This window comes from Aplidium turbinatum, chromosome 7 (genome assembly GCF_918807975.1).
Source record: "Aplidium turbinatum chromosome 7, kaAplTurb1.1, whole genome shotgun sequence".
Classification (NCBI taxonomy): domain Eukaryota; kingdom Metazoa; phylum Chordata; class Ascidiacea; order Aplousobranchia; family Polyclinidae; genus Aplidium; species Aplidium turbinatum.
This window is the reverse complement of record NC_137478.1, coordinates 26,384,182-26,400,656: the sequence shown is the minus strand read 5'-3', so window position 1 is coordinate 26,400,656 and position 16,475 is coordinate 26,384,182. Positions and strand designations below refer to the sequence as shown.

General features: G+C 40.4%; 1 protein-coding gene across 1 annotated transcript; it reads right to left on the bottom strand.

Annotated features, from left to right (window-relative positions):
• Positions 1-5,884: 5,884 nt before the first annotated feature.
• Positions 5,885-13,303, bottom strand: LOC145774613 (membrane-bound transcription factor site-2 protease-like). The gene is made up of 11 exons (XM_082585889.1): positions 13,109-13,303; positions 12,419-12,572; positions 11,970-12,088; positions 10,371-10,489; positions 9,167-9,416; positions 8,471-8,600; positions 8,152-8,318; positions 7,786-7,903; positions 6,994-7,168; positions 6,699-6,780; positions 5,885-6,355 (listed from the first exon to the last, which is right to left on the bottom strand). The coding sequence occupies exons 1-11, from the start codon at positions 13,181-13,183 to the stop codon at positions 6,221-6,223; spliced, it is 1,524 nt and encodes a 507-aa protein (XP_082442015.1). The 5' UTR covers positions 13,184-13,303; the 3' UTR covers positions 5,885-6,220.
• Between the last annotated feature and the right edge of the window lie 3,172 nt (positions 13,304-16,475).

Sequence of the window (16,475 nt, the reverse complement as noted above, 5' to 3'; positions counted from 1 at the left end):
TACCCATGACTGCAGTGCATAGTCTAGTGGTGACAACCCTGGTTCGTCGCTCATAAAGGCGCCGGTTCGACACCGCTCAAGAGCATGCAGTTGTGTCTTTGGCGGGACAATTCAGGCATGCCTGCAGGTGGACACGAAGTTTGGCTTCCTTGTCTTTCCGTCCACAAATGAAGTTTTCGAATAGGATGTATAAACCTGGATAGTGATTCGGTGGTTAAGCGCCCGCCTCAAGGTCAAGCGGTGGTGGTTCAGTCCTGGCGTTGTGCGCTAGAGCAACGCATTTCAGGACCGCTCTCTATTCAGCGGCAACTAGTAGGGTAGATGGAAAAATTCCCCGGCAACATTCGGAAACTTGACTCTGCTAATCTCGATAACCAGTCCTGCGACAAAAGCATGTACATGTATAAATATAAATGAATAACCTCTCAGAGTCTTTGTCAGCCCAAGGATAACAAAACCAACCATAAGACAATGACATAAAATCTCCTCATCCTAGGTTGTTTAACAACAACACAGTCGCAGAGCCTAGGCCTACTCGTGATGATCCTGTTTTCGCTAATCTGAGCAGATAGAGAGAAGCAAACCTCGATAAAAACACGAAAGCGCTCCAAGCAGTCTTTAGCTGGAGAAGTGTCCACAATTTTCCATGGCATAGCCATAGGCTACTTGGTTAGCGCCAGAAAGGGCATCCGGCCATAAAATTAGGGCACCTAAAACTTAAAATGCAGTGACAAATGAGTGATCATTGGGGCTAATAGTGCTACGAGGAAGGAAGTGTCTGGTGCGGTTAGTAGGAGACTCTTAATGACGGACTCTAGAAAAACCCTTAGAGAGACCAGGATTCCTGACACAGATCTCCAAAAACTGCACCAGACTCTTCGCAAAGGAAAAACTTGGTGGTGGAACAATGATGCGGTCAAGAAAGTGAATGGAGAGAAGTGACGAAGCAAAAGCAGAGTACGTAGAATACAGAAATAAAGCAAAACGAGCAGTGCTGTATTCGAGGGTATACGGCGGTATACGCAGTATACCCTCTGCTTTTTCGAGCAATTATAATAGTATACCCTCTGGTTTTCCAAAGAGAATGCGTATGCTATCCTTGCTGGTTCTTGACAACTAGGCCTACTACAGAATTCTAAAATGGTGCCAATTAACGCGAATCAATTCATTCAGAGCATCGTTAGCAGAATGCAAATGAGACTTTGCTATTGCTGACACTGACAATGGTCAGCTAATGGTTGATAATGCTAACTTGCAACCTGAAAAATGACAACTATTTCAACTTTACCTTGTTCGACAGCAGAATGTGAACGTGGTTTCAGTTTAATGAACAATATTATCACAGGTTTAAAAGCATCTTTGCTCATTGATAATGTGAGCTGTTGGATGTTTATCAATTGCAATTTGCAATGGACCACCTGTGGCTCAATTTACTGCTAAAAATATGTAAGATCCTGGCTGCTAAATACCGATCAGCTAAGGAGACTACATCCCAAATTTGTAAAGAGGATAAAGATTAAATTCCTCTCGGCAGGCTGTTTGGAGTGTATTCATAGAAAAATAAACAATTTTGTAGGCCTTCCTCTCGTCCAACTTTGATGTTGATAATTCAAGTTATGGTACAATAAAGATTAGTTCAGTTCAGTTGTTTTTATTTCTGACCATCATATCAAAACAATACACGTCAGCATAGCAAAGGTCGAGAAATTTTGCAAGTTGTGTATTTATCAGTGACGATCGGTGAGGGAAAGCAAGGAAAGCAGTGCTTACCTGAGCGATATATGTCAATGCGTTCAATCGCTAGACTGACTGGTCATACGCACAGAATGGTCTCTCGTCACGGTACACAGCACAGCATCATAAAGGCGAAAAGATTGTTGCTGTTTTTTGATGTCTCCTTGCCATGTACTTTAGCCTACTAGCTTTCATAGTCATAAATATTTAGACAACTATTATTCCATGTCTAACACAGGATTTTGGTCCTGCAACATTAAAATTAAGATTGTTCATGACTTCTAAACATTAAATGGATGTATGATCACGACATAGGCGAAGCACAATTTGACAGATTTTTATTTTTGATTTGTTTTGGAAATGCTCTCAGAGCGCACCAAATTGGAAGTGTTTTTCAAAAATTTCTAGGGGAGGCCCCCCAGCTGGAAGTGTTGTCTTCGGCAACACGCCTTCGGGCTTCGCCCGACGGTTACGCCCTTCGTTCCTACTACCTTGCTGCAGAATATTTCGAAGTTGCTTTCCCAACGGTTTAAGCCACCGAACGTCACTGGTATTTATCATTTTATCAAATCTGAGACAGTATACCCTGTGCTTTTTTTACGAATACAGCACTGAAAACGAGTAATTTCAAATGTAATGCATGATGAAAAGGCACAAAAGATTGAGAAAGAGTCTGGTTCGCAAGAACACAGGCAAAAGGGATGCTGTTGAGTGTTGACAGCCCTTGCATGAGAAATAAAAATGAGCAGTTAAAAATGGAGTTGGTAGACAAGTTGAAATTATGGAAGAAATACTGTAAAAAGTTATTGAATGAAGAGAATCAGTGGGATAACATTCTTGAGTTAAAGCAAAATACAGGACCTGTGAAAGAAATTACAATAGATGTTAAGAGCTATGTCCAGAATGAAAGCAGACAAAGCAGCTGGGCCAAGTGGCATACCACTTTGAAGCGTTTCGTTTGTGCAATATTGAGCATAGCCTATCCCAGCGAAGATTGGTAATAACTAGGGCCCGCAAAAGTCAAAAATTTTTTAAGGACCTCGTCTGTCCACGAATCAAAGAATGAATGCTCCCTCGGGAACAAGCCGGCTTTCGCCACGGAAGATCAACTGTAGACCAGGTCACCCTGATGACCCAAGACATCGAGGACAGCTTCTCGGCAAAAAAGAAGGCTGGCGCCGTGTTTGTCGATCTCACGGCTGCCTACGACACTGTATGGCACAGCGGCCTTACCTGCAAACTACTCCGTCTCCTTCCTGACAGGCACATGGTCCATATGATTATGGAACTTGTGCAAAACCGCAGCTTTACCCTTTCCACCGGTAGCGGCCGACGAAGCAGACTACGTCGACTCAGGAACGGCGTCCCACAGGGCTCTGTCCTGGCTCCCCTCCTCTTTAACACTTACATCTATGACCTGCCTGACACCATCTCCAGGAAGTATGCTTATGCAGACGATCTGGCTCTCCTGCATCCAGCCGGAGATTGGCAGTCAATGGAGAGGAACCTAAGCCAGGACATGTCAACTATATCAACATATCTCCAGAAATGGAAGCTACAGCTCAGCAAGGCAAAGACAGTGTCGGCGGCCTTCCACCTAAACAACAAGGAAGCAAAACGTGAGATCAACATTACCACCGATGACGAACACCTCCCCTACTGCGCCGAACCCACCTACCTCGGCGTAACCCTGGACAGGTCACTCACGTACCGACGACACCTGGAGTCACTGCGCAAAAAACTATCGGCGCGCGTTGCACTTTTGAGGCGGCTGGCGGGTTCCGGCTGGGGAGCTGATGCGAAAACCCTTCGCACAGCTACCTTGGCCCTTGTCCATTCTACCGCTGAGTACTGCGCACCAGTGTGGTGCCGCAGCTCTCACACCCGCCACATTGACACCGCCATCAATGACGCACTACGCACTGTGACTGGATGCCTGCGTCCCACTCCAACGGACTGCCTTCCCATCCTTGCAGGCATCCAACCTGCTGAGCTTCGCCGTAAAGGAGCCATGATTTCCCTTGCCCGTCGCGCACTGGACCCCGACCACCTCCTCCACAGTACATTCCAGCGCCTACCTGGAGGACAGCAGCGACTGAAATCAAGACGCCCATTTGTGCCCGCCGCACGACAGCTTCTGAACAACGTTGAAGATCTTGAAATAAGTGCGGCACACTGGACGAACTACACATGGAACATGGAGTGGCAAAACAACACCTCCCGACTCCGTGATTTCCTACCCGACGTCGATCCCCACCCTCCGGGAATGTCCCTCGCAAGACTTGCGTGGGTCCGGCTTAACCGCCTACGAACCGGCGTCGGTCGCTTTCGTTCAGACATGTGCAAATGGGGCCTGGCTCCCTCACCGGGATGCGAGTGTGGCGCCACAGACCAGACAGTAGATCATGTCGTCCATGACTGCCCAATCCATCAACCACCACATGGAGCGCTTGGACTGAAGGCCCTGGATGACGAAACTGTCGAGTGGCTGATGACATCATGCCCAAACATATAGTCCAGAAGAACAGCTCATACGACGAAGAAGAAAGAATGAAGTTGTTTTCAGCGCCTAGGGGACTGTTTCTAAGAAGTTTATAGGTTAAAATAAAGTCAAATTTTTCACTAAAGTCAAAATCTGTCAAATTATGGCTTTTGACAAACTTTTTATGTTTCTTGAGAGTAATTTTTGTCAAAATCCTCGTGGAAGCATTGTAAATTACGAACTGCAACACAATTAAACCATATTAACCCATAAAAGCAGGAAATATGTCACAATGCCCACGGATCAGCAGTAGCCTAACTTTCATCGCAAATTGTTCATTGGTTATTCATTGTTACGTATTTAAATAATTTTTACCAAAGATGATTTTTACAAAATACTTCCTCTTTATAAACGTGGTCTTTTCGAAGATCAACAGTTTGGATTTTAGGAATAGCCTACCGTACTGACATTCTGTTATACAAAAATGCCTAAGCAAGCTAAATCGTCTTCAGCAAAAGTTAGACAGATTTGTGGAGATTTTCCTATCGCCAAAAAACACGACGCACTTTTTATAACCCATAAAACACCTTGACTTTTCGACAAAATATTAGCCTACGTTTGGGTCTTAAATCGACAAAATATTATGCTTGGGTAACTGGTATCAATTCAAGGAAGAACTGTGCCCTCTACAAATAAGCAATTTCGTTAGGTCAAAATAAAGTCAAAATTTGACAAAAATACAGTCAAAAAAAATTTTTTTAGGTCAAAATAAAAATGGCCCTAGTAATGACATGATGAATAGGGAAGAAATGCCCACAAAAAAGTGTGCTTAGAGCATACTACTAATACACATGAAGAGCGAATCCGAGTGACATAAGCGAAATTCAAATGGGTTTTATGCCAGGGAAATGTAAAGTGATGCTATATTTGCTATACGACAGATCTTAGAACAATATAAGAGTCGGAAAAGAACTGTGGTTTGTCTAGGGGCCGCTTTCCTATACCTTCCTAAGAGATTTCATCCGTACCTTCACCGCAAAACGAACTATTATTATTTATTTGCGTCAGACAAAGCCGTCCATATCCAATATTATATCGGAAAAAAACACGTTTTTTTACAACTTATGATGCACGGTAGGCTACTTGTTTTGTTTTAAATAAGTAATTTCTCGTAATATTTTTTAATGGTCTCGAGGTAACTGTTCTGTTGCAAACTTAGCAATTGTCTACGTAAATGCAAAGCTGAGAAATATTTCACAAAAAAATGAAAATGGTTTATTAAAGCCATGGAGAGAAGCTAAGCCGCAAAGTTTCTCACGAGACCAGCAGCAAGTAACCCTCAGCCGTCCCAGAAGTGGTCATGATCCAAAGCTTAAGTTCTCCTTCGAGAAGCCAGTGCATGCCGAAAAAGACAGCAGAGAACGTCGTTTACGACCATCCGCGAATCCATCGACTACAACAACAATCACTCCTCCCCCGAGACGCTCTGGCCAACGAAAAACCTTTTGTCTTGCGGACCTGGAAAAAGTGGACCGCCACCCCGGTTTGCCGTACCTTTCTCAACTGACATTGAGGTATTTGAGGACCTCGATAGAAATCCACATAATCTTCCTATTGCCTAGCAACAAGCAGAAGCAGCAGCCAAAAAAACACAATACAAGATTTATGCGGGATTCCAGAAAACTCTGGTTCATATGTAGTACAAAAAGCGCATCATAAAAAGTAGACGCACGAGTACGGAGTACATTAGACAAAATTACGTGAAAAAATAGGAACGGATAAAAATCGCCAGAAGCAACACTGGTTTGAAGATGCCGTGAAGGCTTTCCAATGGTCAAGAAAAATACATAGCAATACAACGCAAATTTGAGATCATTGTCTTTCAACTATCGAGAGCACCCGTAACAATAAACGATATTTGGAGTTAGTTACTGGTATACTCAAAGACATTATGATTGAATTTGCTCTTAGGTGTGATTCTTCTATGAAAAGCGAGCTGTGTCGCTATCTGGACATAATGGAATATAAACCAAAAATAACATTTCCAGCAACCAATAGTGTTCCAGTTGTTAAGACTGCCAAGCAAATACGATCTTTCAACTTTGCATCTCCCTTCGGCCAAAAGTAGTCCATGAAAGCCTGAGTAATTGAAACCTTGTGAAAATTTTCGCTATTATATGCAAGAGAACATATTTGTTTGCTGAATACTGCACAAAATTTGCGGAACTGCGACATTTGCACTAACAATTTCCTAGTGTAAAAAATATTACTTTGCATCTACTAAGAAAGGCAGCGTGTTGGCTCACAATTATGTTCAACTAGATTCCTGTTGATCTGTTCTTCAAACAAACATGACAGACTACCCACCGCTTTTTAGTAAGTTTTCAGCTATTCACGAATTTCAAGCGTCAGAAATTTGTCATGCTTAATTAAACCGATCGTAAATTAGTTTTGATTCGAATTAGATCATCAGCACACCCACCTTAAATGCCCATTGTCCATCCAATGCATAGCAAGGCACGATGTTCAACAGAGCAAGTGCACCAGACATTGAGAACATGTATCTAAAGTAACGTATACACGAACGTTTAATCGTGTAAATGTAACTTTTTTAGACAAATTTAAGAAACGATTGTAGTTTGCAGTGGAACAACTGCGTCTAACTAACCTATACTTTTAAATCAACTCAAAACTAAATAGATCCGTATCAACTAGCTACATATTGGTACAACGAGTGTTGTATGTATAGTATACCCAAAATTTTCTGAAGAACTCACTGCAAAAACTTGAGCAAAATGGCGGGAAACCTGGGAGACAAGGCAGACAATCTTGGTCGGTATTCCGACACGAACACGTAGCGAGTGAGATCAGCAGGGTCACCAAGGTACAGCACATGATGCTTTGACGACTTTCGGTCAACTACGATCCTTGTAAACCGAGAAGTGTGATCGACTATGAGAAACAGTTGTTTTGTATCATTACAACAAGTCAACATGCATAACCAGACAGAAAATCAACACAAAAGCAATCGATTTGCTGTCTGGGATTTAAGAGTTAAAATAACGTTGTAAACACGCACTTTGAAAGTGAAACACAAAACAGCAACGCTACATTACGTTGTTATGATGCCCAGTTTTGCGCGTTGCATCTCGGCTGTGTAATTATGTTCAATCTTAGTGATTAACTAAGCGGCTGCTTAGCCGAGTAACAGCTCAAAAAGTCACTCGAAAGGGCACCAGTTCGACACTGCTCAAGAGCATGCGGCTGTGTCTTAAAAAAGAAACTTAAAAGTATGCCTAAAGATGGACACGACGATTGGCTTCCTTGCCTTTCAGTTCACTTGATATGAATCTTCCACCAGCGCGCATGAGCATGGGTACGACAAAAAGTTATTAACTGTTCATTGATACATTGCCTAAGGATGCTTTGCTTTTTAATGCAAAAGCTGGTCGCCAAAGTGAAATGGGGTCCACGCCTGCATTACTTTGCAATAACACCGCTACGATCACATAAATTATCATTTCGTGCAGCGTTACAACCATGATACATAAAACTTGCATACATCGTACCCATGTGCGGAGTAATGCATACTTCTCCGCCATCTGTCTCACTGACTTTGTGACAATCTGGGTTACTCAAGCAATCTCTGTAGGACATCATTACTCTACCAGGAAGGCATGCAAACGCCTGAAGAAATAAAGTTAGATGAATTCAAAAGCAGGCATTAAAATGGAACAAGCCCAATGAGACGTTAACAGTCACTTTTTACACAAAGCAACAAAATTACTGTGAGCTTTGTTAGTTTTAAAGTTTCTTTAGGAAAAGTTCAACTACCGGCGCTGGCAAAGTTCTGCCGCATCCTAACTTTTACTGCACAAGCAGTGTATGAATATACGAAACTTTCAGTATAGTTATAGGCTTATAGCTATGCTGACGTGTTGCTGCAAATCGTTGTAGGCGTAGCATAAGTGGCTGAGCGGTGCATCCTTGCCACAACAGTCAAAGTTTTCATTCTTAGATGCATTGTCTTGATTGCTGTGCTTATGCCAGGAGCCATTGAGGACATCTATCTCTTTAACGTTTTTTAAAGGAACGCAAGAACCTGAAAAACAGATTTAAAAGTAAAATTACCTGCATTCCAAGTAAAGATTTATTTCCGTACAAACACTGAGTAATGCGTGCACAAGGGGTTACCAAAATATTGTACACATTGGAAATTAAAGTACCGTATGTTGATTGAATAATGAAACTCACCGATTTGCGGTGACACTAATGTGTGATTGATGCAATGAAGCCAGCTTTGCATATCGGTCACAGAACAACGCCCGATGGTGTTCACGATGTCGCCTGTGTGAAGACCTTTTGATCCCAGAAGAGGTGAATTCTGGGCAAATTTGAAACGTTAAATCAATTTAAAAATGACCGATTTTGTTGTCTGGATTGATGAAATAACCGGTACAAACAGAAACTTATACAAATTAAATTTCTAGTCTGGCAAGAATATTTTATAAAATTTGGAAGGGAGCGTTTATAAATTGTAGTTTGCATGGTAGAACTCTTAAGAGTAACGTTATTAGGCCAGCGTTGTTATAAAACATCGCAATATAAAACGTGGAACATCAACCACTATGATCAGCTCAATCTTCTGACCTTGGTATTAATCTCCACAGACTTCTTACATGTAACAGAACAGATATATTTTCATAAATTACTTGTGATATCTATTCTCTAATTGATCATCTTCCCTCAATACCTATTGCTGCAAAATGACCATACAATTTGCCGATGTAAAAGCATTTAAAAGTTTTGCTATTTGAGTTATTGATTTGCTATCTAGACACGTTACTAATATTAAGCAAAAACCAATCAAAAACAAACTTTTTACAAGCGCTCCGGGGTTATTATACTAACTAAAACTAACCAGCCTTACTAACCATGGAATGTACTTACGTCCACTTGCTGAGTGACAATGACACCATCTCCGGTGGTTGTGTAGAGCGGGTAGATCAAAATTGGCAGTGAAAATATCAACACGCACACGAATAGACAAATGACGAAGTTATGCCATACTCCGGCACAGTAGATTCTAAGCTGTTTGTTGGGGCTTACTTTTGAAAGGTCCTCTGAGTTTAAGTCAACATACGCCCCAGGATATATAACAAAGAAAAACATACCAAACCCATTGACTTGTACTCCTTCCCTAAAACAACATAATAGAGTTATCTAATTACAAAATCCTATACAAAGTATTGTTAGGTCTCAACAGACATAACCAAATAAAGGAGTTGATATGTTAGCCTAAAAACATATTCTATATACTTAGTGAAAACAGTCAGTTAAGTCTGCCCGATGGCTCAGGTTAAGCGCCCGATGCGGGGCACAAGATCAAGCAGCACTGGTTCAGCTCTCCAAGTGTGCGCTTACGCAATGCATTGCAAGGACAGCTCTCCATCCAAAGACAACTAGTGAATGGAATAATTCACAAACAACACTTCAAATACAAGTGGAAACGTCACTGTGTTAATCTGGGGTTGTGCCAGTGGTTCAAAGTCTCGGATAAAGCTCTTAAAAAAGTGTTCTCAGTCTGAAGATAAAATAAGTTCCTACCATCAGTCAATCAAAATATAATGTACCACGCTGCCTATTCAAGTGCTTGTGCAACTTCCATTCACATTTCACAGCCCAGCTGAAGTGTAGTACAAAGAATCATTCCAATTTGTACCATTGCATTTCTTCACAAAGTTATGCAACTATGCTCAGTACAGACCATGGATAGCACATCTCAACATAACTGGATGATGTTGAAATCAAGTAGCTTCAAGGTCATCTATCAATTATTAAATGATGAAGAAAAGGGCACCTTTCGCTGGATGAGATATTTCACTAAGATTGCATTAGCAATTAGCATAACCAACTACATCGGAGCACGCCTTTTAGGTGCAGACAGTTAGGTACCTGCCAAATAGGTGCACACACTGAAATTGCGTCAGGATATTTAGGTGCGGCGCCCGGTCATTCAGGTGGTATTCCCAGTAAAGTATATTTCATTAGGTGCTTAATAGTAATACTACAGACAGTGGCGTACGCACGATTTTGTCAAGGGGGGCCAAGGTATACACGAATTATTGCAACTTTACATTTAACCAGAATTTACCTGCAGGCAGCTATGGCATGTCCAAATTCATGTAGTATACCGCTAAGCAGTACTGATAGTATCAAGTATGCAAAGTCATGAATAGGTAAATTTACACCAGGAACTATAACTGTAAGGACCTGTAAGAAAATAAGCTAGTGATCATGCGTTAAACCTCCGAGACTATGATTACCAATGACACCAATGTTCACTTGAGCATGACGCCAAGCACTCAAGCATATATTTTTAGGAAATGCAAGTTTGCATATGTTCCATAAACACACAAACTTATTCCCAATACAGTAAAACAAAAAATGCTAAGACCACAATGTTAAAAACAGACATTGATAAAAAAAATTCTGTAGAAATCAGAATTGTTAATTTGTAAATCTTGTTGAGAGTGTAAATACAGCACATGTACACAATCAAAAGAAATAATCAGTTTACAATGGAATACACTGAAAATCTTCTTCTTCTTTCGTTTGAGACTAGATCAAATTTCAGGGCAGGTGGTGGAGAGCCAGGTGAGTGTAGCTTCGTCCAGCGTTGCTATACCATGCGCTCCACTTGGTGCCTTGTAGATGGGACATTCGAGAACGACATGGTCAGCAGTTTGTTCCTCCGCGCCGCATTCGCAGGCCGATGAGGGAGCCAGACCCCACTTGTGCATGTTGGAATGGAAGCGACCGACTCCGGTTCGGATTCTGTTGAGCTTGACCCAAGTCGGCTGAGGAAGGTCCATACCAGGGGGGCGCGCCACCGGGTGGGGCATAAAACCATGTAGTTTGGTGTCGGTGGCGCACCATGCTGCATTCCAAGTGTCTTCCATGAAGTGTGCTGCGCTGATGGCACGATCGCTGAATGGTTGTAGTAATTCAACAGCAGCTGGCACAAAGGGGTGTCTTGACTTTAGTTGCCGGGGAGATTCCTGAGGTGGGATGTTGAGTTTTGCATGGAGCAAGTGGTCAGGATCCCCCGCCCGGCGAGCCAGGTGTATAATGGCTCCCTTTCCGCGAAGCTCAGCAGGTTGGATGCCTGCAAGGATTGGTAAATACTCTGTTGGAGTAGGGCGCAGGCATCCAGTCACAATTCGCAATGCGTCGTTGATTGGGCTGTCGATGAGGCGGGTGTGGGCACTGCGGCACCAGGCAGGGGCGCAGTATTCAGCAGTGGAGTGAACCAAAGCCAGGGTTGCAGTGCGCAAGGTGTCAGCACCTGCGCCACAAGTTGTGCCTGCCAAACGTCTCAGCAGGGCGACGCGAGATGTCAGCTTTTTGCGTAGTGACTGTAAATGGTGACGGTATGTGAGTGACCTGTCAAGTGTAACCCCAAGGTATGTTGGTTCTGGGCAGGGCGGCAGAATTTTGCCGTTAACGGTCACTTTCAGATCACGTTTTGCCTCCCTGTTGTTGAGATGGAAGGCTGCCGTCACAGTTTTACTTTCGCTGAGCTTCAGTTTCCATTGATGAAGGTATCCAGATATGGTCGTCATGTCTTGGCTCAACGTCGTTTGTAATGATTGCCAGTCTTTCGCAGAAAATGAAAATGAAAACTGAAAATGAGACTACCTTTCAAACACCAGATATTCAAATTCACTAAATTTGATACATGCGAACATACTTGTTGAGATTCCAAGCGTTGTTGCTTTGCAAATATCGGCAAGTCTTGTAAACTACGGATTAATGTGTGAGTGAGCATTCCAACAGACAAAAACATTGCAATGAATGCAAAAAATACACCTAAAATGAAAGAATTTTTTTATGCATGATTAAGACATCAAGCATTACATAAATCACGAATAAAGACATAAAATTATAACAAAGCCTGCTTTTGAAATTGTGCTGTTTCACAAGGACAATAACTTTCTCAAACTTGCTATGTTTCCAATAAAAAAATCGATCTTTTCAAATCAATTACTAAATTCCACTGCACTTTGAATCAGAACAGACCAATTGCTGAATTTGTGTTGTCACAAGATCAAACAAAATTCTAAGAACTGAACTTTCAAAGTACAACAGTGAATTTGTAACAAGATAAAACTAAAAACTATTCATGCAATAAATACCAACCACAATTGAACCAAATTGTCAAGTTTCGATTCTTTCCAGCATGAATAAAATGACGGTTCCATCGCTTGGTGAACCAGCGGACTTGGAATAACGTAATAAAAATGTTACATTTCTGTAACAAATGATTCCACCAAACTCCAAAAGTATTGCTACTCTAAAAAACATTTGAAAAGATTAACAAGAATTACTCATGGTGTTGTTTTGTTTTGATGATGATGTTTTGAGAAGAGCGCTGGAGTTACAAGTGGAGGGACGTAGAAAACAAGGAAGACCCAAGAAAATGTGGAAAAGGCAAGTTGAGGAGGAAAGCAGCAAGGTGGGCTTGACAAGAGAGGACGCGTTAGACAGATCGACCTGAAGGGAGGGTGTAAAGGCAATTGCGACACTTTGAGGTGAATCCGGCCACCCTCAGTAACGAGGACATCACCAGATTAAAACTGGACTGCTACTAAAATAAAGAACTACAAGCTGATACTTTGTAAAGTAGACACTGCCAAACTTGAAGGGGAAATGACAGCTGACATCAACAATGACAACTGTCAACTTAAGCAACATTGTGAACTTTTCAACTAAGTGAGGCAAACCATGCATATTTATTCTTGGGAAACAGATTTCTAAAATATTTTAGACTCATATTGCTAATCAATACCACTAGTTATGCAGAGTACCTGCATCTAATTGAGCACCTACCAATATAAAATTGTGAAATAGATGAAATGATGACCAAAAGGCAAGAACAGCAGCAAAAAATGATGACGGCAACATGATTAGGCTATCAGCTTGAAACTGTCATAATTATGTATCATTTACAAACACTTGTTTACTTTCAAGGTGATTTAAAAACAACTTTACCTTGATTACTATATACCGGTACATACCATTATTGCCAACTGCACAATAAAAACAAGTGTTTAGAAACAGAAAGTTGATTTTTTTTGGAAACCAGCTTGCTTCTACATTGACTTTCACATAAAAACACATGATATTTCCAAAAAAAATAAATTTAGTTTATATATAGTTAATAGACTATCAATTAAAACAATAGCAAGTGAGTCATGAAAATCTTATTGGAGCTTTATCCTGGCAGAATTTCAATGCATATTATATAGCCTATATTATACTTGTAGGCTTGAAGCTTCAAGCCTCTCAGGCTGGTGCAACTGAACTTAACTTAAGAACAGAGTAAATTTTTCACTGGTGAAACTAAGTGTAAAAAGGTAAAGTCCCATACTTGATTTAAGTGTCGGGAGATGAGAAGATAAAGTTCTCATTGTACTAAGCCTTTGGCATTAAGGAGAGTAGGGTGGCCAGTTCTTTTCTCTTGGCCGCCTTTACTTCAGCAACTACGCCCACCCAATTCATTACACCCTGGGTAGAGGTAAGCGGTGTTTATCAACAACCAGCTGAAGTCGGAACTCGGGAGTCGAACCAGGTTTGCATAATTGGAAAGCCAATGCTTTATCCGTTGTCCCACTCCCACCGCCTAAGTGCAGTTGCCTGTAAATTATTTTATCCACTAGGTGCCACTGAATAAAGTGAAGCCCTTAAAACATGTTTCTCAAGCACATCCCCAGAGTCAAGCCAGTACCACCTGATCTTGCTGTTTCTTTGTTCATAAAGTTGGGCACTTAACCAACAGAGCTAACAAGAGAATTGCGTTTAAAATGTTTACAACAAATAATTCTATTTTAATTTGTGGTGTTGTGAATATAGTAAACTTTCTTCCTTGTTTGCAAACATACGGTAAGTTGCAAACATGGCCTAAGTTGTGGTGCTGGCTTATTAGTTTGTTTAATGTACCGTATGTAATTGAAAGATGAATAAGTACCGGTACTCTATTTTGCAACATCTCATATCCTACCGTAGATCTCTTTGCACATGTGCAAACCACTGATGATGAATTTGCAACACATACCACCCGCACGCAAGCATCAAAAAAGAGACAAATGTAATTTTATAATTTGTTTAGCTAATTGTGTGATAGATTAGTCGGGAAGACCATTGTTTCGTAATTCTTATATTCTTAATAAAATTAGTAAACAAACTAATTACAACTATTTCTGTTCTCACTTTACATTTTTTTTACGGAAACGCTGCTACGGCGATTCGATTGCTGTGCTTTTTCTCGACCTCGATAGGGGACAAACTGTGCAGTCAAAACATCAAAAAACCTGAAATCTTATTTTTATCACAGATAAAATTATACAGGCCACTATAAAAAACTATGTCTAACTAACATCACAAGACACAGAAAAAATTATTGCACTGCTCTCTAATTCTTCATATTGGGTTGTCTTTGCCTTCCATCTTGCTCTTCGTCATAATACTGAAATTAAAAAGGATAGTGTTTTATTCGGAAGATCAATTTTAGTTTAATCTCTTTTTCTAGTTCATTCCAAACTTGAGACAAAACACAGTGACAATGGAAATACTTTCCACAATTTTCTTGAATGTTTGAATTAGTAGGCTATATTGTGGCAGAGTCTTTACGATGGCTAGGATGTTTTATTTGTTTGTAAAGCAATCTTTGTAAAAGGTTTAGTTTTCGTGAAGAAGTGCTAAACCGAGGCCGCCGCTAAACCCATCTCGAGATAGAAAACTCGGTTTTTTGGTTCCGCTTGGATTGTTGCATCTCTCACAAATAAAGTTTTATTTTGTAATCAGCAATAAAATAGGCTACTTTTGCTGAAGTGACTACGTTTTCGAAAAAAGATTTAAAATGAATGATTACAATAATTAAGAAAATGAAATATCTTCTGACAGGTGTCAAACCCACAACAATGCTTGATATGAACGACTCGGTTACTAACATGTCTTGTAATACAAACAAATTTATTTTCACACGAGTCAGTTCAATCATAACCAGCTGAAAATCAATTTCAATAATAGAAGCTTAACTGAAGATAATCTAGCAGCGAGCTGATTGAAATCGATTTCTAACTGTTTATGATTGAACTGACTCGTGTAAAAATAAATTCGTTTCTATTATTAATAATAATTAAGCATTTATTTTGCAACTGCGCAAAACGTTTTACCAGAGCCAGTGGCTCTGGTTTTACGTCATACGGGAAAATACTTTCCCTTCACGTACTTCCCCTCCTTCAGGAGTGCTACAACAAGACTGCCAAATCAGAAGTTTTTTTACAAAACTCTGCCATTTTTCCCTGATTAAATGAGAAAAAATGGGGCGGCATTTCGAAAACGAAAACACGACAAAAAAATTTTGCATCAAAATATGATTTTTTTTGAACATCACTAATTTGGAATAAATGTGTAAAAATACCTTGTGATAAATTTTAAAAAATTCAAAACTGTTTAAAAAAAATTGTTTAACAAAAGGAACAGTTTTTTTGTCAAAACGAAATAATTGATACTAAAAACTTGTTTCAGAAAAAAACTGTTGTCCTGAACAATCGAACAAGTTTAGCAGATCTTCATAGAATTATCAGCTTAGTAGTATTGTTTGGCAGAACAACATCAACTGACCTGAACAATATATTTATCTGGCAATTCTAATTTGGAAAACTTTAATTTGTTTTTGGACTAGGCCTAATCACCAACGAAACCCAAGGCTAGCAGGGAAAGTAAGTCTATTTACGACCATACTTGGCTAATGGCCATGATATGAGCTGTTTCAAGCTTACAAGTTTTAAGGATATTTTTAAGAAAGTTGTATTTTAATGAACGAAGTGGTTATTTGCATTATTTTCGCTCCAGGTTGCTTTAATTTGGCAATTCAAAAGCAGTTTGTTGCATCCCATGATAGATTCTTTGGAAAACTACAGTAGCCTACCTCTAACATGTTGTAAAATGCTTGTGTTTGCAGATGCACTTGTTCTTTTTTTCAAAAAGTCAGGTATTTATTAATGGATGGTTTGCACTTTGCAGAAATGACTTAAAAATAAATTATTTTTAATTTGTTCAGCTTAGCCTATTGATATTCACATCATGTCGTCTGGTCTGGAATTGAGTACTGCACCAAAGTGCCTGACTAAGTTTACTAGAGGTATTTTTTCATTGGTTGATAAGAAGCTGAGCGGCTGGCACGAATGGATGT